At 63.3% G+C, this 19,529-nt stretch overlaps 1 protein-coding gene across 1 annotated transcript in view; it reads left to right on the top strand.

Annotated features, from left to right (window-relative positions):
- Window positions 1-1,150: 1,150 nt before the first annotated feature.
- STAB1 (stabilin 1) overlaps window positions 1,151-19,529 on the top strand; it is a 27,369-nt gene continuing 8,990 nt past the window's right edge. Inside the window, exons 1-37 of the mRNA XM_021695243.2 lie at window positions 1,151-1,231; window positions 5,400-5,536; window positions 5,889-6,004; window positions 6,242-6,327; window positions 6,401-6,470; window positions 6,829-6,924; window positions 7,236-7,346; window positions 7,593-7,789; window positions 8,010-8,140; window positions 8,304-8,431; window positions 8,730-8,818; window positions 9,017-9,154; window positions 9,298-9,438; window positions 9,619-9,681; window positions 9,974-10,087; window positions 10,172-10,225; window positions 10,464-10,544; window positions 10,945-11,103; window positions 11,479-11,541; window positions 11,779-11,874; window positions 12,079-12,165; window positions 12,987-13,098; window positions 13,562-13,748; window positions 13,858-13,951; window positions 14,061-14,219; window positions 15,493-15,588; window positions 16,184-16,279; window positions 16,419-16,466; window positions 16,645-16,775; window positions 16,933-17,044; window positions 17,443-17,520; window positions 17,605-17,703; window positions 17,838-17,936; window positions 18,093-18,224; window positions 18,376-18,504; window positions 18,688-18,744; window positions 19,024-19,107. Coding sequence (XP_021550918.1) covers window positions 1,151-1,231; window positions 5,400-5,536; window positions 5,889-6,004; window positions 6,242-6,327; window positions 6,401-6,470; window positions 6,829-6,924; window positions 7,236-7,346; window positions 7,593-7,789; window positions 8,010-8,140; window positions 8,304-8,431; window positions 8,730-8,818; window positions 9,017-9,154; window positions 9,298-9,438; window positions 9,619-9,681; window positions 9,974-10,087; window positions 10,172-10,225; window positions 10,464-10,544; window positions 10,945-11,103; window positions 11,479-11,541; window positions 11,779-11,874; window positions 12,079-12,165; window positions 12,987-13,098; window positions 13,562-13,748; window positions 13,858-13,951; window positions 14,061-14,219; window positions 15,493-15,588; window positions 16,184-16,279; window positions 16,419-16,466; window positions 16,645-16,775; window positions 16,933-17,044; window positions 17,443-17,520; window positions 17,605-17,703; window positions 17,838-17,936; window positions 18,093-18,224; window positions 18,376-18,504; window positions 18,688-18,744; window positions 19,024-19,107 — 3,951 coding nt within the window. The remainder of the gene's footprint in view (window positions 1,232-5,399; window positions 5,537-5,888; window positions 6,005-6,241; window positions 6,328-6,400; window positions 6,471-6,828; window positions 6,925-7,235; window positions 7,347-7,592; window positions 7,790-8,009; window positions 8,141-8,303; window positions 8,432-8,729; window positions 8,819-9,016; window positions 9,155-9,297; window positions 9,439-9,618; window positions 9,682-9,973; window positions 10,088-10,171; window positions 10,226-10,463; window positions 10,545-10,944; window positions 11,104-11,478; window positions 11,542-11,778; window positions 11,875-12,078; window positions 12,166-12,986; window positions 13,099-13,561; window positions 13,749-13,857; window positions 13,952-14,060; window positions 14,220-15,492; window positions 15,589-16,183; window positions 16,280-16,418; window positions 16,467-16,644; window positions 16,776-16,932; window positions 17,045-17,442; window positions 17,521-17,604; window positions 17,704-17,837; window positions 17,937-18,092; window positions 18,225-18,375; window positions 18,505-18,687; window positions 18,745-19,023; window positions 19,108-19,529) is intronic.

The following is a 19,529-nucleotide window of genomic DNA, read 5'->3' as shown; positions in this document are numbered from 1 at the left end:
GTCCACTACCTGGACTACTGTTCCAGGCCGCATGGACCCACATGACACTGACCCCTGCCTGGGTCCATGAGGACACGACCTGGTGAGAGGCTGGGCCGTTGTGTCTCCCTTACGTGTTGAGGATGGGACCTTAACACTGATTAGCTGAGAGACCTTAGGCAAGTTCCTTAGTGCCTCCGAGCCTGGTCTGCGCACCAGTAACGGGTGATAAAGGTACCCGCCTGCCTCCTTCGTGCCCTCCGCAAGTCTGCGCGGGGCTCCCACTGTGTGAGGCAGCCGGACACCATCCTGCTCTCCTGTAGCTGAGTTCAGCGGGGGACAGAGAATACACGAAATAAACAGTGTCAGCTGGTAGCAAGCGCTATGAGGTAATGACAGCTGGTGACCCTTGAGCTGAGGCTGACCTTGGGGAGAGTCTCTATGAGAGGAGCTGGGGGCAAAGCAGCGGGTTAGGGGAGGGGAGAGGCCCACGGCCGGAGCAGGCCAGGTGGGGCTAGCCTGGCATGGAGGGGTTCGGAGTGCAGTGGGAAGCCAGGAAGCCCCCTGGGGAGAGAAGGGGGTACAGGGACCAGGGGGAGCGGTAGCTGGGGCAGGTGAGCCACGGAATGGTCTGACGTGCTGTCTGCTTAGCACAGAGCTGGCGGGGAGTCAAGGCCCACAGCTGCTCTCAGCAGTTAGAAAGGTGGAAGCAGGCAGACCCGATTCAGGGCTGCTCTACCCCCACCTGCCGGAGCCCCCCACCCCCAGAGCCTCTGAATGATCTAAGCCGGGCTTGCAGACAAGGGCTGGGCAGTGGTTTGTATTGGAGCAGGCTCCGCACCCTCTGCTGGGCCTCAGGCTTGTGGCTGATGGTGGGCCTGGGGGCTGTGATGCCAGGAGGAGGGTCTCTGGTCAGGAAGCCCTGAGCAGGGCCCAGGCTGACCATGCAGGGGTCAGCGGCCAGCACCTTCCCTTCCGCCTGCAGGCTGCTGATAGCAGGAGGAAATCCTGGCGGGTTCCTGTGGGGGTGAGCTGGCGGGGCCTCCGGACTGCTTTTAAAGCAACTGCCCGCCCCGGCCGGCCCGCCCGCTTGCCCTGTGCCTGCCTCCTAGAGCTCGTTCCCCACACTGGTTGCCCTGACTGTCCTGGACGGCGTGCGCCGTCACCAGCCATGGCAGGGCCCCGGGGCCGCCTCCTGCTCTGCCTCCTGGCCTTCTGCCTAGCAGGCTCCAGCTTCACCAGGGGGCAGAAGGTGAGTGTGAGCCAGTTGCAGGGGGACGCGGTGTTCGGGTCCTGCTGGCCAGTGGTGGGAGCAGGGAGGGGGGGTACACAGATAGGGCCCAGGTCTGGGGACATACAGGGCCGCCGTGACTCGTCTGCCCTCCGAGCAGGCCCAGAGGGCTGGGCTGCTGGGTCTGCCTGCGCAGGCTGCGCTGTGTGTGGGTCCACCTCCCGGGCTGGCGGCCGTGTGTTGCCTTGCCCTCCTCTGACCGCGCTCGGCCCACCAGCCCCGATGTGGTGTGGGCAGCCATCCCGGGGCTCCCCAGCCTGAGGCTGAGGGGAACAGAGCCGGGCCCAAGCTCCTGCCCTCCCTGCCCGGACTGAGGCTTGGGCTCTCTGTGAGCCTGGCCTGGGGGTTGGAGCCAGGAGTGCCCCCGAACCCTGGAGGGGCTAGCTAGCCAACAGGCTCGCGTGGAACACACATGTGAGTGCCTGTGTCCAGCCCCAGGGGGGGAAGGAGGTCTGCTCACCCCCAGTCTCTCTGGGTAAACAGGAGCCAACAGTAACACCCTCAACCCCGAGATCTTACCAAGTGCATAGCCTGGGCACAGCCGGGCATTACCCCTGCGCGCCCCGCTGGGCGGTGGGTCCTTTTCTCTGCCTGAGGAAGCCAGAGCCCAAGGATGATGGAGACAGATCAGTCCGACTCTGGAGCCTTGCTCCTGACTGACCACTGCCTGTGATCCGCAGAAATGGGCCCAGGGTGTGGTTGTCAGGGCCGCACGTGCCAGCCACCTCCTGGCTGCCCATCTGCGGGTCTACACAGGCCCCGGAGCTTCTGGAAGAGCCTCCCACCCTGAGGATGGAGAGAGAGTTGCCTGGCCGGGGGCCTGCCTGCAGATGAGGGTCCCTCCCCTGTGAGGCCAAGTCCATCTGATTCTTGGGGCAGCTGCAACTCTCCCCTATCACTAGCAGGCAGGCTGAGGTACGGAGAAGAGGGACGTGCCCGGGACCCCACTGCCAGGCCAGGCCAGCTCCGGGTTGGGGATGGGAGGCCAGAAGCTGCAAGGATGACCATGGTGGGAGAAGGGCCCAGGATTCTAGGCTGTGCTAAGCCGGGCAAGTGGGCTCCTGTTCCCTCCCTGCCCCAGTTTCCCCGCACGGTATTGGAATACGAGGTGATTTCAAAGGCCTGCCGCCTCACGCTGGGAATTTTTCCTCCTCGGAGACCTGTGCTCTGCCTGCCTCTCAGCTGTATTCTTGGGCTGAGGCCCCGCCAGCCTGGGCGGGGCAGACAGTCCCGGGGGTGCCTGTGGCCAGGGGTGCGGCAGCGCAGGCCTTCTCACATGTCCTCAGTCACCCCGCCCTCCTGGCACCCCTGTAGCGTGAGGCCCACTCCAAATATCAGCAAACTGAAGCTCCAAGGGGTAGGGGTGACCTTTGGGTCACACAGCCAGTGAGGGGCAGAAGCAGAACGTAAATAGAGATAGGTTCAGGCAGTAGAAGCAAGGAAGGCTTCCTGGAGGAGGGGGTCCTAGCCCCCGTCCATTCAAAAGTCTTTCACTCAGTGCCGCCTCTGTGCTGGTGCTGGCGGAGCCTGTGGTCTCAAGCTGGGGCGTGGAGGGAGAAGGGCGCTGATCCAGGGCAGGGGAAGCAGTTGGAGGGGGTGCTGTCCCTGAGAGAATTTGGGTTCTGAGACCCAGACCCCAACTTGGGGGGAATTTCTCTCACCTTCTTACAACAGGCTTAATACCTCATGTCTCCTGAACTTCCCCAGCAGCGTGACTGTCTCTGTGGGAAGCAGACGTTGCAAAATCAGCTCTGGATTGGGGTGGGGGGGGGGGGGGGGGTGCAGCACCCGCCTGGCTCAGGCAGTCCCGAGGTGCCCCGGGAAGAAGGGGATCTGATTCAGCATTGGGCTGTGATCCAGAGGGACCAGTGGTGAGACAGTGCTCTGGGGAGGCTGGTGCTCCTTCCAGGCAGAGAGGCCCGGTGTGCTTCCCCATGAGAAGTAGGGTTTGGCTGGCTTATCCACCCTTCACCATTTCCCACACATCTTCCAATGCGACAGCCTAGGAGTGAGTGTGTCCCCGGCGGGACAGGAGGCTCCTGATTCCTCCTCTGCTCACCCCTGCCCTCCAAACCCCACCATCCTCTCTCCCTCCCTCCCTCCCTCTCTCTCTCCTGAGCCCTTAGCCAGGCCTGACCATTCCTCTGAAAGCCGATCGGTCCCCGGGCTGGTGGTGGCCTCCCTGGCAGCTGGGCGCGCCTGGCCAGGTGGCCCTCAAGGGTGCCTTTGCCCTGAGCCAGCAGCTGCCCAGCCCTGGAGTTACCCAACTTCCTAGACATTCTCTGGCTCAGCAGAGACGGATCCCCGAGGTGGGGAACGAGACCACAGCACTCAGCCCCACGGCTCAGCCTGAGGCCACTCTCGGCAACTTCCTTCTTTGCCGACCGCAGAGGCATGAGCGGAAAGGGCCAAATCACAGTGGCAGAGAGAGGCCCCGGGGCCTCGTGTTCCCCGGAAGAACGTGCCAGGCCGCCGTTTCTCCTTTTCTCTTGCTTTGAGCGGCCTCGTGTCTGTAATGTGTTCTAGGAAAAGTGCTCTGGCTCACTCCCTTCAAACCACAGCATGTTCGGCCTTTTTTAGATGAGAACATCTTCTTGAGTCCCTCCCCAGGCCCCTGGAACCTCTTCTCCATCGACACGCACCCTCCTATGGTCCCTTCTCCCACGTACAGCAAAGACTGAAGCTTCCCTCCTCCAGGGCACAGGGCTGCCATCCACGAAGGTCGCCCCAGGGATGGAGGACTTGCAGGCGCCGTGGCAGGCCAGGGGATGGGACTGCAGGCCTGGGCTTTCTTGGCACTCGGCACCCTCAGGGGACAGCCCCTTCCCTACCACCATCCCTGCTGCTCTGCAGCAGCCAGAGACCCATTCATTTTATTTATTTTTTTTTTATTTTTATTTATTTTTTTAAAGATTTTATTTATTTGACAGAGAGAGACACAGTGAGAGAGGGAACACAAGCAAGGGGAGTGAGAGTGGGAGAGGGAGAAGCAGGCTTCCCGCTGAGCAGGGAGCCCGATGCGGGGCTCGATCCCAGGACCCTGGGATCACGATCTGAGCCGAAGGCAGACGCTCAACGACTGAGCTCCCCAGGCGCCCCCAGGACCCATTTAAAACAAACCAGTCCCGGGGCTGCCCTGATGCTCCCTCCCCTCTCTGGCCCGGCCACTGGCCCCTCTCCTCTGCGGCTCTCTGCTTTGTCACACATGGTCGTCTTCTCCTTCCACTTCCTGGCTTTTGCCTCTCCTGTCCCCTCTACCAGGGGCACTACTCTGGCCAACTCTTGGGCATCTTTCAGCTCCAATTCAATTGTCACCTCCCCTGGGAAGCCACCTGGGTTTTCTCAGCCTCCTCGTTGCCAGCACTGCCACACCAGTGATGGGCCGTGGCCCCCTGGGTCCGGGCTGGTGTGAGGGGCCGGAGGCCAGGCCTGGGGTCGGGGCGTAGGAAGGCACGCAGACCCTCTCGCGCACGCCTGCTCTCATGGGCCTGCCTCTTGGGTCTGGGGCTGGCTGCTGGGTCTCCCCCGCCCCCCGGGGCAGCTGAGGGCCCTCGAGCTTGCTGACAGGGTCATTTGGCAGCACGGCGGGGACACGCTCGGGGCGAAGCGCTGACCGGAGGGCCAGCCCCGAGGTGAGCTCTGTCTGTGCCTGGGAATGGAGTTGCTGTGCTCCCCCAAGTAGCGTCCGCTGGGGTATTGTTTGTTTTTCAGTGAGCAGTGATAAGGGACACTAGGGCGAGAGTCCAGTTCTGGTCCCTGACATACTCAGGCCCTGGGTGGTTTGGGGTCTGGGGTCCAGTTTCTCCAACTGAATGGGCTAAGGTGGAACAAAATGGCTGGGTTCTCTTCACGTCGGGAGGCATAGACTCTGAGGCTCCTGGGTGCGTGTTTGTGGCCCTGGGCAGAAGTCCATGGCTATGGACATAGGAACACACTGTGGCAGTGACAACCTGTGACAGGCAGGTTTCCCTGTGTCCCGGGGCCTTCCCTGGGCTCACTGCTGAACAGGCGGGGAAGCGAGGCCTGCAGAGAGGTGCTGGGCCTTGGCTCAGTCAGAGCAGAGTCAGGACTGGGCGCAGGGGCCAGGCCCCTCCCTCCAAACACCCCCCCCCCACCCCCCGTGGCCCAGGTGCGGTCCAGACGCTGCGACGTGAAGACCAAGTTTGTCACTCGCATCCCCTGCACCATGTGTCCCGCTATCAAGAGGCGGATGTGTCCCCCAGGCTGGCTTCGGGAGTTACCAGAGAAGATATCCCAGGACTGCCGGTGCGGGTCCCTGCCTCTGTCTGTCCTTGCCCGCTTCCAGGAGCATCCGTGGGGTAGGGGTGGGGGCGGGGGGCGAGGGAGAGCCTGGCAGGCGTGGGCAGTGAGGGCAGTCACTTGCCCGCATGTCCTTTGGCCCCTCTGGTGGGGCAGAGATAGGGAGGAAAGAACAAGGGGGAGTCGGGGCAGGAGGTGTTTCTTGAGCACCTACCATGTGCCAGGCCCTGTGCTCAGCCCCGGGCCAGGCAGAGAGAGGAGACGTAGAGCTAGAGTGCTAGAACCCGGTGTGGGGAGGCGGGGCTGGGGGCTGCCGACTGGGAGGCCCTCCTGTCACCCTGCCCACCTTTGTCCCCAGCTACGAGGTGCAGCTGGGGGACTCTTTGATGTCCATGAGTGGCTGCAGCCTGGAGTGCTGGAAGGATGTGGTAGAGAAGGCCTGCTGCCCCGGCTACTGGGGGTCCCAGTGCTATGGTACGGGGTGGGGGCCCCAGCCTTGCTCCTCGTATCCCGGCCCCGGGCTCCCTCCCTGCAGCATCTGCCTGCACGTCCTTCAGCTGTTGCAGTAAATGGATCCTTAGTGAGAGCCAACACAGCTTGGCTGCCTGGCTCTGGCTGCCCCAGGGAGGGGCCGGGCTGCCCAGAGCTGCTGGGGTCTGGGGTGAAGCGTGAGTTCTTCGGGGCACAGCTGAGTTCTGGGGGGGTCCACAGAGTGCCCTGGGGGTGCTGAGACCCCGTGTAATGGCCATGGGACCTGCCTGGATGGCATCAACGGGAACGGGACCTGCGTGTGTCAGGTAAGGGCCCGGCAGGGCTGGGGGGTGGGGGGCAGTACAGAGCCCACACTGACTGGGTGCAAATCTCTGCCAGGAAAACTTCGGTGGCTCCGCCTGCCAGGAGTGCCAAGACCCCAACCGGTTCGGGCCCAACTGCCAGTCAGGTGAGTGCTGTCAGGGCAAGAGAGCAGGGCCACTGCCCACGTGGGGGCCCAAGAAGACCTGTCCGTATAGCCAGCCCCCAGCAGCCTCCCGCCCAGCCCCTCAGCCTCACAGTCCCCCTCCTGGGACATGAGCTTTGCTTCCTCCTACCTCAAGCCCCGTGCTGTTCTCGGAGGCCTTCTCCAGTAAGTGCCCTCCGAGCCCCCGGGTTAGGCCAGGTCCCTCCCTCGGGGCTCCAATCACCACTATGGTCCCGCATCACAGCTCCACACTCCTGAGATTGTGCCTATGGGAGCTGAGTTCTAGAAATGCAGAAATGCAGACTCAGTATCCCTGTGCGTCCCTGTGTGTCCCTCCCAGTGTGCAGCTGTGTGCACGGCGTGTGTAGCCATGGGCCACTGGGGGATGGAAGCTGCCTGTGCTTTGCTGGATACACCGGACCCCGCTGTGACCAAGGTAGGCGGGGCTGCTGGGGCAGCCGGGGGTGGCAGGTCCTCAGTGGCCAGAGCAAAAGAGGCCACTGGGTGAGGGATGGGGCCTGAGCCTCAGCAGGACCTCTGCCCACAGCCTTATTTTTTTCTAAGTAGGAGAGGCACACAGCTGGTCAGGGGGAGGGAATGTCATCTGAGACCTCCACTGCCCAAAGGCCCAGAGAGGGCAAGGCTCTGGCCAAAGTTACACAGCACATTGGGCAGAGCATCTTTGCACCTGTGTTCCTTCCAACCTGGAGCTTTGGGCCACCACAACACTCCCCTCTCTTCATTCAGAGCTGCCAGTCTGCCGGGCCCTGAACTGTCCCCAGAACTCCCAGTGCTCTGCGGAGGCCCCTGCCTGCAGCTGCCTGCCTGGCCACACCCAGCAGGGCAGAGAATGCCGAGGTAAGTCTGTGACCTAGCGGCTGGAGGCCCAAGCTCAGGGTGAGCAGGGGCTGGGAGGACATCCTTTTAAACCTGCAAGTACAGTCTGGCCATTTACGGCAAGTACAACCTGTCCCTGAGGAGGGGCCTGTCCCCAAGGTCTAGATCGACCTGCTCACCTCCTCTTTGGGCCATCGCTATGGAGGTGGTGGGGCTCCTGGGTGCCCAGCTCACTTGGGCGCTCTCTCTCCCTCTCTGCCCTGGCAGCCCCTAACCCCTGCCAGTCATCACCCTGCTCCCCACTGGCCCAGTGCTCGGTGAGCCCCACAGGGCAGGCACAGTGCCGCTGCCCCAAGGACTACCATGGTGATGGGACGGTGTGTCTGCCCCAGGATCCATGCACCATCAACTACGGTGGCTGCCCCAGCAACTCCACCCTGTGTCTGTACCAGAGACCGGGCAAGGTGAGCCGGGGCCCTGGGCCAGGCCTGTGCCGTGCGGCCCCCACCCGCGCTGGCGATTCGGCCCGGGCAAATCATGGGCCTCCTGCGAGATGGCCCATTTGTAACTTGGGAGGGGGATGGCAGCCCTGAGCGGGTGGTGTGGCGGCTGAGCATAGCTCTGTGGGTGCTGGTGGGTCTCATGGATGTGACTCCACCCTCCTTCCCCTGCCTGGTGGCCCAGGCCTCCTGCTTGTGTAAGCCAGGCTTGGTCAGCGTCAACCACAATGCCTCTGCGGGCTGCTTCGCCTACTGCTTCCCTCACTCCTGTGACCGGTCGGCCACCTGCCAGGTGGCCCCCGATGGGAAGATCAGGTGGGCACTGGCGGCAGAGCGGACAGGGTGGTCTGGGCAGGGGCAAGGGTGCCCGTGTGTGCACCCTCAGGTCAAGGGCCCCGGGGGGGGACAGGTGGGTGAGGGCCAGGAGGTAGGGACTGGCCGCACCCCCTGCCCTGACCAGTTCTACCCATGGCCCTAGCTGTGTGTGCAAGGAGGGCGAGATAGGGGACGGGCGAGCCTGCTACGGACACCTGCTGCACGAGATACAGAAGGCTGGCCAGCTGGGTGTGGTGTTCCTGCGGCTGAGAGTCTCCCTGGCCATGCTGGGTGTGTGACCCCCCCACCTGCCCGTGACCTTGTCCCTCACACCCCGCGGTCCCGGCAGGGAGCGAGGGGCAGACCCTGCACAGATGCCCTGCACAGATGCCACGAGCTGTGGAAGCAGAGTGGGCTGCGGTGGGGTGCGTGACTGGCGGTGGGGGCTAGCTCCCCCCACACCCGATCCTGATGCCTCCCATCTACCCTAGACCTAGGCCCAGTGCCCTCCACCCAACTCTCCAAAGCCTAGGACTGATGCCTGAGGGTTTCCCAGATCCATTCTGATCCACCCTCTCGTGACTCCCAGACCAGGGCTGCCGCCAGATCCTCACCACGTCGGGCCCATTCACGGTGCTGGTACCTTCGCTCTCGTCTGTCTCCTCCAGGACCATGAACGTGAGCCCCGCCCCCTCGAGGAGCTGGCTGCCCACCCTCGCCTCCTCCCCGGAGCCTGCCCCAGGCTTTCGGGGCCCAGACTCTGGGGAACCGAGGCCCGAGAGGCCTCTTGCCCGCTCTGTTGCTGGGGCAGGGGTGGCATGGCGGCCAGTGGCCACCCTGGGCCCGCTCAGCGCCCTGGTCCCCTTGTGCCCACAGGCGTCCCTCGCCCGGCAGCTCTGCAAACAGCACATCATTGCAGGGCAGCACATGCTGGAGGAGCCAGGGACCCAGCAGACACGCAGGTGGTGGACGCTGGCGGGGCAGGAGATCACCGTCACTTTCAACCGTTTCACGGTAAGGAGGGCCACCCCAGCCCGGGGACCAGGGAGCCCCAGGTGGGGGACGCCGCCCGGGCAGAGATGTGGAGGTGGAACGGAGCCTCGGCACACGAGGCTGGCACGTGGCGCGGATGAGTCAGAGGCCTCACGTCTCAGCAGAAATACACCTACAAGTACAAAGAGCACCCCCAGCAGACGTTTGCCATCCACAAGACCAACTACCCGGCGGCCAACGGTGTCTTCCACTTGGTCACCACCCTGCAGTGGCAGCCCCCACCAGAGCTCCCCGAGGACCCCAAGGTAAGCCAGTGCCCTCCCCCCTCTCCCCACCTGGTGCCACTGGGTGACCTCTGAGCCCCACAGAGCTCAGAGAGCAGGCTGGGCGGTTCTGGGCGGGGCTGGAACAGAGCTCCTTCCCCCCTGGGGCTGGAGCAGCCTCCCCCTTTCCTCTGGGGCTCTCATGCTCATCCCTTGCCACAGAGAACCATCGGCCAGATCCTTGCCTCTACTGAGGCCTTCAGCCGCTTCGAAACCATCCTGGAGGTGAGTTTGTTGGGAAAGGCCTTAGCCCATCTGATCTTTTGGGCCAGGACCCCTCATTACTAACTCACCGTGATCTGGGGCTCTGGGGTAGCATGGGCCCTTGCCCATACCCCCAACCTAGAACCTGCCCGTCACCATCCTGGGGTTCTGTGGTAGCATGGACCCATTGCCGCTGTCTCCTACTTCCTCCTCACGGGAGTTCCCTGCAGGCTGAGGGTGGCAGGGCCCCAGCAGGGCTCAGAGGTGGAGGCTGGCCACAGAGCCTCCCTGAGCCTCCTTCCCATTGCCACAGAACTGTGGGCTGCCCTCCATCCTGGATGGGCCTGGGCCCTTCACAGTCTTTGCCCCAAGCAACGAGGCTGTGGACAAGTTGCGGGATGGCCGCCTGATCTACCTCTTCACAGCGGTAAGCTCGGCGGGGAGAAGGAATGGGGGCGATGGGGCACCCGGGCCTCCACTGGCCCCTGCCACGCCCTCTCTCTCCTGCCAGGGTCTATCCAAACTGCAGGAGCTGGTGAAGTACCACATCTACAGCCACGGCCAGGTGAGAGGCTCTGCTCTGGCAGGGAGACCAGCCTGTACCCTCGGCTGGGCTTCTGGAAGTTTGCCTGTAGGTCCTGGTCTCCCAGGGCCCCTTCTCCTCTCCCCATCGATTTGGACACTTAGGGTGCAAAAGAGAGTCTAGGGACCAACGTGGTAGCTGTGAGTCACCTGGGCAGGGCCGTGTGGGGCCCTACGGTATGGCTCGTGCCCAGCCTAAGGGCACCCTCTCCTCCACCCAGCTGACCATTGAGAAGCTCATCTCCAAGGGCCGGGTCCTCACCATGGCAAACCAGGTCCTGGTTGTGAATATCTCCGAGGAGGTGAGCTCCACAAACCAAATCTGGAATGAATGGACCAATGGAGGGGATGGTGATGACTGGCCAGTGGTGTGGCCTCTTTCAGACCTGCCTTTGTGCTCCGAGCCCCATGGAGGGCAGGCCCTGTGGGGGGGCCACGTGGGAGGCAGGCACAGATCATATCCCTCTCCTGGGGCCCAACAGACAGGGAGGGCTCCAAAGATGTGGAGGGTGGTTACAAGGGCAGGGGGTGGCGCTCCATGGGGCTCAGGGCCCGGAGGCTGGAGGGGTTTTGCCAGAGCGGGCAGCGTTGCCAGGGAAAGGGAAGAGGAGATGGCCTGCAGGCTGGGCTGTAGGGGTAAGGGCAGCAGCGGGCCCGGGGGGCTGCCAGGCTGGGCCGCTTGTACACTGGGCTCTGCCACAGGGGCGCATTCTGCTGGGACCAGAGGGGCTCCCGCTACGGAGAGTGGATGTGCTGGCCTCCAATGGCGTGATCCACATGCTGGAGGGCGTCCTGCTGCCCCCGACCATCCTGCCCATCCTGCCTAAGCACTGCAGCGAGGAACAGCACCAGATCGTGGCGGTGAGCACACACCACGTGCTGGGGGCCCGGGCCTGCTTGTTCTCCTCCAGCGGGCGGGGAGGCTGACAGTGGGGCTGGGGCCTGGGCACAGACCCCACACCCCCACCCCCAGGCCTCAGCGGTCGTGCTGATCGTTCCTTCGAGATCACTCCCACATCTTCTGGCCCTCCGGCCCTGCCCTCTGCTACGATGCCCACACTCCCACACTCAGCCCTTCCCCATGGCAGGGCCTTTGCCCTTGCTCTTCCTTCTGCCCTGGCCCTCTTGTCGTTGACTCTCTCATACCTCAGGCCTTGGCTCCATGCCACTTTCCTAGGGTCCGCTGAATAAATAAACCATGACTAACTCTGCCCCGCCTCCCCCTGCCCTGCCCAGGGCTCCTGTGTGGACTGCCAAGCCCTGAACACAAGCACGTGCCCCCCCAACAGTGTGAAGCTGGTGAGTGTCCCTCGGCCCGGCCCTCAGGGCTGCCCAGTGAGACTTCTGCCCTGGATCAAGGCGGGGAGGAGGGGCTACGAGGCTCAGCTGGACCCGGAGGCTCAGCCCCTCTCGGCCCCACTAAGGGTAGGGGTGCTGGATCCAGAGCGCTGCGAGGTCTCTGGACCCGTGCTGCCTGGCAAAGGGGGCCAGCTCAGGACCCACACCTGCTGACCAGCTTTGCACCGCCCACCCCAGGACATCTTCCCCAAGGAGTGCGTCTACACCCATGACCCTACTGGGCTCAACGTCCTGAAGAAGGGCTGTGCTCACTACTGCAACCAGACCGTCCTGGTGAGCCTGGGCAAGGGTGCTCCCTGCGCCGTAGGCTGGGGCCTCCCCTCTGGGGCGGAGCAGGCTGCCTCCCTGGGAGAGCTGGGTTGCATCCCCGAGGGGCTGTACCCCGCTGTACAGGTGGGGCCTGGGGGCAACAGCGGCCTGGGCGGTGGGGGTGCCGGGGCCCCAGACTCACCCTCCGACACGCTTTGTCTCTCACAGAAACCTGGCTGCTGCAAAGGGTTTTTTGGGCCTGACTGTGCCCAGTGTCCCGGGGGCTTCTCCAACCCTTGCTACGGCAAAGGCAACGTGAGTACGCCAGCCCTGGGGGCAGCTGTGTGAGTCGGCCGGGGCTCCTCGTGTGTCTGAGCTGGCCCACCTCCCTGGCCTCGGGTTTCCCACAGCCGGGCAGAGGAAGTTGGGCCATATTGTTTTTAGTATTTTAATTAGAAATAATTAGAGCAACGCTTTCGGGTCCCCTCCCTCTTTGGGAGCTTTGTACTATCACTCAGTAAACTTTGCTTTACTATCACTGAGTAAACCTTGCTTTCCTGTCCACCACAAAAAAAGAAATAATTAAGTAGTTGGATTTTGGCACCTAAAAGGTGCCAAACCTCATGAAGTTTATTTGTCAGTGGTTTTCCTTTTTTTTTTTTTAAGATTTTATTTATTTATTTGAGAGAGAGAGAGCGAGAGAGCGAGAGAGAGAGCACGAATGGGCTGAGGGGCAGATGGAGAAGCAGGCTCCCCGCTGAGCAGGGAGCCTAATGCAGGGCCGATGCGGGGACTCCAGGATCATGACCTGAGCCGAAGGCAGATGCTTAACCGACTGAGCCACCCAGGCGCCCTGTCAGTGGTTTCCTTGGGTGTTCTGTTTTTGCCACTTTGTAACGTCAGGGTTACTTTAGTGCTGGGCCAGGGATCAGCACAGGAGTTGTGGATTTCTAGGTTGAGCCAAGGTCACCCATGAAGCCTCCAGGGCCGGGTGTCTTTTGGGGAGCCAGTGATTTGGAGGTCTCTTCCAGGGGGAGAAGGGGCTCAGAGCCAGCCCATGGACAGTGAATGTGTGCCGGGAGGGGATGAGGCCAGTCCCCACCCCATGACCAGTCCTGCTTCCTTCCCACCCCCAGTGCAGCGATGGGGTCCGGGGCAATGGGGCCTGCCTCTGCTTCCCAAACTACAAGGGCATCGCCTGCCACATCTGCTCCAACCCAAACAAGCATGGAGACCGGTGCCGGGAAGGTGGGTGGTCCTGGCCCATGCTGTCTGCCAGGGAGAAAAGGGTCTGCTTGGAAAGGGGGCTGGGGACTCCCAAGAAGGGGAATAGAGCGCCAGGAGCAAGGGTGAAGGCCAGAGGAAGGGGAGCAGGATTTGAGAGCAAAAATAGGTGATGTCTCCTTCCCCCATGCCAGGCAAGACGAGAGCTGTGGTTTAATCTAAAGCATGCAGGATTTGGGTCAGACACACAGAAGAACTTTCGGATGGTGGTGTTAGGGGCAGGGCAGCTAGAATGGGGTGACTGAAAGCAACAAATGCCCGCCTTGCATTTCCCCTGAGTCTGGGGTGGCCCCTGATTTTGTGACCCTGAAGTCATATCTGCGCTGGCTGCCGTCCTCCACATTCCCAGCGCCCCCTCAGCTGCATCCTGGCTCCCAGCCAGCCCTGCCCCCGCCTCACCTTTCCCGTCCCCATGTCCTCCCTGCAGACTGCGGCTGTGTCCACGGTCTCTGTGACAACCGTCCAGGAAGCGGGGGTGTGTGCCAGCAGGGCACGTGTGCCCCAGGCTTCAGCGGCCGCTTCTGTAACGAGTCCGCGGGAAACTGTGGGCCCGCTGAGCAGGCCCAGCACTGCCACCCGCAGGCCCGCTGCATCAGCCAGGGGGGTGTCACCAGGTGAGCATCGCATTTCTTCTCTGCCTCGTCCATGACCGTGCATGTCGGCTCGTCCAGCCTCCAGCCTCGTCCAGAGGCTCACGGGAGGCCCTTCGTTCCCCTGCCCCAGGTGTGTCTGTCTCGATGGCTTTGAGGGCGACGGCCTCTCCTGTGTGCCTGGAAACCCCTGCTCCCACCCAGACCGTGGTGGCTGCTCAGAAAATGTCAGTCTCATTGGCCCTTCCTGAAGTCCTGACCCGGGGGTGGGAGGGGGACTCCCTTTTCCTCAGCCCCCCGCCCTGCAGCCCTGGGTCACAACCGTGGCTCTCACAGGCCGAGTGTGTCCCTGGGGCCCGGGGTACCCACCACTGCACATGCCACAAAGGCTGGAGCGGGGACGGCCGTGTCTGTGTGGCCATCGACGAGTGCGAGCTGGATGCGAGAGGCGGTTGTCATGCCGACGCCCTCTGCAGCTATGTGGGACCTGGGCAGGTGAGGCTCGGCGGGCCTCGAGCCGGGGTGTGTGTGTGTGGGGGGGGGTGGGTATTTGTTCCGGGGGACTCTCACCCCACTCTGTCTGGCTCCAGGGGCATCCACTCCGAGAACTCTAGCTCGGGACCTCAAACCCCAGGCACAAGTGAGAATCCAGGTCTGAAAGGTAGTGCCGACCGTTCTAGAAGGAACCGAAGTGTGCAGGAGACAACACAAAGGCCGGGGCGGTTTTAAAGGCAGGCACGTGCCAGCTCCAGCCTCAGGCCGCTTGTTCCACACCTTGTTCCACCAAGGCCGTGGCTCCTCTCCCTCGAGGATGAGGACTCTCATAACCGGGTCCGCAAGTCCTCTGCTCTACCTGGCCTTGGGGCCACTGTCTTCTGACAACTAGGTCCTTCCTTCATTCGTCAGGTTCCCATTGGGTACCAGGCGTGCTGGTCCCTGCTCTAGACTTAGGAATGCCGTGCTGAGCAAAGCAGGAGACTCCTGCCCCAGGGGAGTGACATCCCGAACCCTCTAGACTCCTGGAAATCCAGCTGTGGAGTTTGCAGCCTCAGACTCCAGCCACAGGGTCTCAGCATCTGGAGCTTTCCATGTGAGGCAGGTCAGCCCCATGACCCCGAGCACCGGGCAGCACGCACGTGTCTACTGTGCCAACGGGGAGGCCAGGCCTGGCTGGCTCAGGCTCAGCGAGTGCAGGGACCTGCCCCACGATGGCTGGACCACCCGCCTGCACCCCCAGCTCCATGAGGAGGTACACAGTTCTAAAGTGCTGAACCGAGGACCAGAATAAGCAGGTTGAGATGCCCCCAAGTTGCAGACGAGGGCAGCTGAGATCTGGGAGTATCGCCGGTCACTCAGCTGCAGTGGGAACAAGCCGCGGACTTGGGCATTTAGCGGGAAGGATCAGAGCGGGGTGGCAGGGTCAGAGGTGAGTGTGTGCCGCCATCCCTGGGGCCGGCCTCGAAGACATCTGCCCACTCACCACACACTGCTGGCCTCTCTCAGGCCTGAGAGCAGAGGGGTACCAAGTCCCCACGGATGCTTCCCTGCCAATGCCATCCCTTCTCTGGACTCTTCCTGAGAGCCAGGCTCCCCTCAGGGACTCGGGCTTCTGGTCTGGAACAGGGATCTCCATGGAGGGGTGTGGGAGAAGCTCCTCGGGTCTGAACAAGCTTCCCCAGGGGACAAGGCCCACGGAGAGCGGGGGAGCAGAGGAGGAGAGGGTGGGTGCCCCTGGTGAGCTGAGGCCCTCTGCTCCCAACCTCTCCAGAGCCGGTGCACCTGCAAGCTGGGGTTCGCCGGGGATGGCTATGAGTGCAGTCCTATTGACCCCTGCCGGGCAGGCAACGGTGGCTGCCATGACCTGGTGAGGGGCCGCGGGGGCCCAGGGCCCGGGGGAGGCTCTCTGGGTGGGCCTCAGCTCTGGTCCACTCTCTGGGTGTCCCTGTCTATGGCCAGGATTGGAATCTCTCTAAGCCCCAAATCCAGCCCGTGTCACCCCTTCACCCACAGCATAGGGCTTCCATTCCTTGTTAAGGCCCCAGCCCCTGCCCTGCCTCCAGTCTCCACCCCCTGCCCCACTCCATGCTCCTGTGCCTACCCTGACCTCTCTCTGCCCATGTGTTCTGGAAGGCCTCCCGGCTAGCTCCTCCTGCTCTCAGGGCAGGCCCTCCCTTCCTGGGTGCTCCCTCTGCCCTGGGCTTTGCCAACCCATCTGTCATGATGGGCTGGGGTAACTCATGTCAAATGCTCAGTGATCTTGGAGAGCAGGGCCACGCAGACCAAGGGAGCAACATGATGCAGACTGGCTGGCTGGATAGACAGATGGTGGGGCCAGTTGGCAGGACAGACAAACAGCAGGAGGATAGGTGATAAGGGTGAGATGTAGGCTGGGTGCTGTCCAGCTTGCCATCTGGGTACTGAACGGAGGACCCTGTCTCTTTGCCCCACCCCCACCCCAGGCCACCTGCCGGGCAGTGGGGGGAGGTCAGCGGGTCTGCACATGCCCCTCTGGCTACGGGGGTGATGGCTTCAGCTGCTACGGAGACATCTTCCGGGTGAGTGGGTCCCTATGCTTGGGTCCGGGGAGTCCTCTAGTGCACCTCAGGTGAGAAAGGACAGTACTCAGGGTCCTGGTGAGGAAGGGGCTTGGATTTGTCCCTAGACTGATGACCTCAGCTCTTTCCCTCCCCTTAGGAGCTGGAGGCAAATGCCCACTTCTCCGTCTTCTACCAGTGGATCAAGGTAGGACAGGGCAGAATACTGGGGTTGAGGCTCAAATCCAGGAGGCCTCCCTGGATGCAGAAGTGCCACGTAATATCTCCAAGAGCTGGAGGTGGGGGCAGGCCTCGAGGCTGGGAGCACGCAATCTCAGGTGGCTACCTTCATCACTCCTCCTGTCCCCCTGTCACCACACGCACAGAGTGCTGGCCTCACTCTTCCCACCGACAGCCAAGTCACTGCCCTGGTGCCCTCTGAGTCTGCCATCCGTCGGCTGAGCCCCGAGGACCAGGCCTTCTGGCTACAGCCAAGGGCGCTGCAGCAACTGGTCAGGTGGGCAGCCAGGGCGGGGACCCGGGGTGGGGAAGAGATTTCCGTGCGAGACCCCGCCCCTCCGGAGGTTCTCATCCCAGCTGTGTCCACCTCTTGGGGTGGAGCCCAGTCCCAGGGGTCTCTGTTGGTTATACTAACCTGGCTCCACGCCCCACAGGGCCCATTTCCTCCAGGGTGCCTTGTCCGAGGAGGAGCTGACCCGGCTGGGTGGGCAGGATGTGGCCACGCTGAGCCCTACCACACGCTGGGAGATTCACATCATCAGTGGGGTACGTGGTGAACGCTGGGCAGCAGAGGGGGCCGTGCAGAGCATGGGAGGGAATTCGAGTGGCCACCATCTTCCTAGGCCAGGGCCCCCCGGGGCTGAGCTTGAAGTCACCGGGACCTGCCCAGGGCTAGCAGGGGGCTACTCAGTGTCTTTGGGCCGTCAGGGACCGCCCTGCCTGGGGTCGTCTGTGTCTCTCTGTCTGCACGTGCACGCCTGTCGCTCTTGTGCATGGGCCCTGGGTGGGTCTGGAGGCCATGGTAGGGTCTGCGGGTGTCCGGGCCAGGCTGGGGGCCGCCAGGAGATGCCTGTGTGCCCAGCAGAATCTCTGTTGGTGTGGTACTGACTCTTAAGTGTCCATCTGTGCCTACCCGTGGCTGAGCTCTGCTTGCTGCTTTCCAGAGGGTCCGGGTTCAGAACGCCAGCGTGGATGTGGCCGATCTCCTTGCCACCAATGGTGTCCTACACGTCCTCAGCCAGGTACGGCCAGAGGGGTGTGTAGGGGGAACTGCCTAAGCCAAGGGGCACTGGCGTGCTGACCAGCCCCAGTGCCCCCCACGGCAGGTCTTACTGCCTCCGAGGGGGGACGTGCTACCCGGGCAGGGCCTGCTGCAGCAGCTGGACCTGGTGCCTGCCTTCCGCCTCTTCCGGGAGCTGCTGCAGGTGAGCAACAGAGGAGAGAGGGGGAGTGCCCGCTTGGGGTGCCCTCCCCCGGGCCTGGAGGGAGCTGGCTGGCTCCGGGGTTGGGGCCGAGGGCGATTAGGCCCATCGGTGACCCTGGCGCCTTTTGCCCTTAGCACCACAAGCTGGTGCCCCAGATTGAGGCTGCCACAGCCTACACCATCTTCGTGCCCACAAACCGCTCTCTGGAGGCCCGGGGCAACAGCAGCAGGCTGGTGAGGCCACGGGGATGGGGCCACTGCAGGGGGAGGATGAAAACCGGAGTGAGCCTCCCATCCCATGGCAAAGGGACAAGGCGGGTGGAATGTCCTGTCCTGGGCACTTGGCAGTCCCTGGAGCCCCTGAGCTTCTCTGTCGGGCTTCCCGGCCAGGACGCAGACACCGTGCGGCACCACGTGATCCTGGGGGAGGCACTCTCCGTGGAGGCCCTGCAGAGAGGGGGACACCGCAACTCGCTCCTGGGCCCCGCCCACTGGCTCGTCTTCTACAATCATAGCGGCCAGGTCTGCAGGGGTGGGGGACAGGGAGCCTGCAACCTCTGCTCCAGAGACCACCCATCCTGGGAGACCCCCCCTGCTCCCCCGCCAGCCCATAGCCCCAAGGCCAGGGTGGTAGTGTTGGGGGATGGACTCAGCCTCCCACCGCACTCCTCAGCCCGAGGTGAACCATGTGCTCCTGGAAGGCCCTGTGCTGGAGGCCCCTGGCCGCTCGCTGTTTGGCCTGTCGGGGGTCCTGACCGTGGGCTCAAGCCGCTGTCTGCACAGCCACGCCGAGTCTCTTCGGGTGAGAGCCTGAGGCCCGGGGGTGTGTGGGGGTGTGTGGGGAGAAGAGCTGGGGGGGTTCGGAGCTGGGAGATGCTGGCTCACCTGGCTGGCAGGGAGGGGCACTGGGACAGGGTGGGAGAGGAAGGAAGGTGGGTTTGGGGGCCCCATCCCAGGACCACCTGACTCCCCCCCACCTCCCCAGGAGAAATGTGTAAACTGCTCCCGAAGATTCCGCTGCACTCAGGGCTTCCAGCTGGAGGTGAGGACAGGGGCTCAGCAGCGCTCTCTGCTCCGAAGGTGTCCAACTCCCAGGGCCCAGCTGGCTGCCCCCCCCCCCCCACCTTGGGGCATGGAACAGCCAGGGCTGCTCCACCTCTCCTAGAGGCCAGGGCTGCCTGTGCCCAGGTCGGCCTGTCTCCACCCGTCCCTGATCTGCTGTCCTGCTCATCCATTGATCCCTGTCTGCCTGGCTTCCCGTTCACTGCCCTGGCCCTACCCAAGCCGCAGGCTAAGCCCTCCTGCCTGTCCCCGTTTCCAGATCACCCCCAAGAAGAGCTGTGTCTACCGATCTGGCTCCTCCTTCTCCCGGGGCTGTTCTTACACATGTGCCAAGAGGATCCAGGTTTGCCTCGCAACACCCCCACCCCCGAGTCTGACCAGAAAGGGGGAGGTGGGAGGGCAGGCCCAGGGGAGGAACCCGGACTAGATGTCAAGGGCAGAGGCAGGACTGGGACTAGGGTGAGGCCAGTGGAGCCAGGGCCCAGACGGAGAGGTCTGAAGTCAGCGGGGCCAGTGTCTGTCCTGTGGCCATGCCCCAGGGAGTGGGGATGGGAAGAGGGCAAAGGGGCTCAGCCTGGACCCCATCAAGCAGGCCCCAGGGGCCGCTGTGGGCCCAGCGCAGTCATCCCCGGCCCGAGGCTCCGTTTCCTCACCCCTGCCACGGGGAGGGGAGGGTCGTAGAAGGTAGCCTCCATTTCCCTGGTCCCTGCTCCCGTCATTGGCTGGCTTCGCGGCCTGTCCCCCCCCCCCCCCCCCCCCCCCCCC

This window comes from Neomonachus schauinslandi, chromosome 1, assembly GCF_002201575.2.
Source record: "Neomonachus schauinslandi chromosome 1, ASM220157v2, whole genome shotgun sequence".
Taxonomy (NCBI): domain Eukaryota; kingdom Metazoa; phylum Chordata; class Mammalia; order Carnivora; family Phocidae; genus Neomonachus; species Neomonachus schauinslandi.
This window is presented reverse-complemented; position numbering and strand designations above follow the sequence as displayed.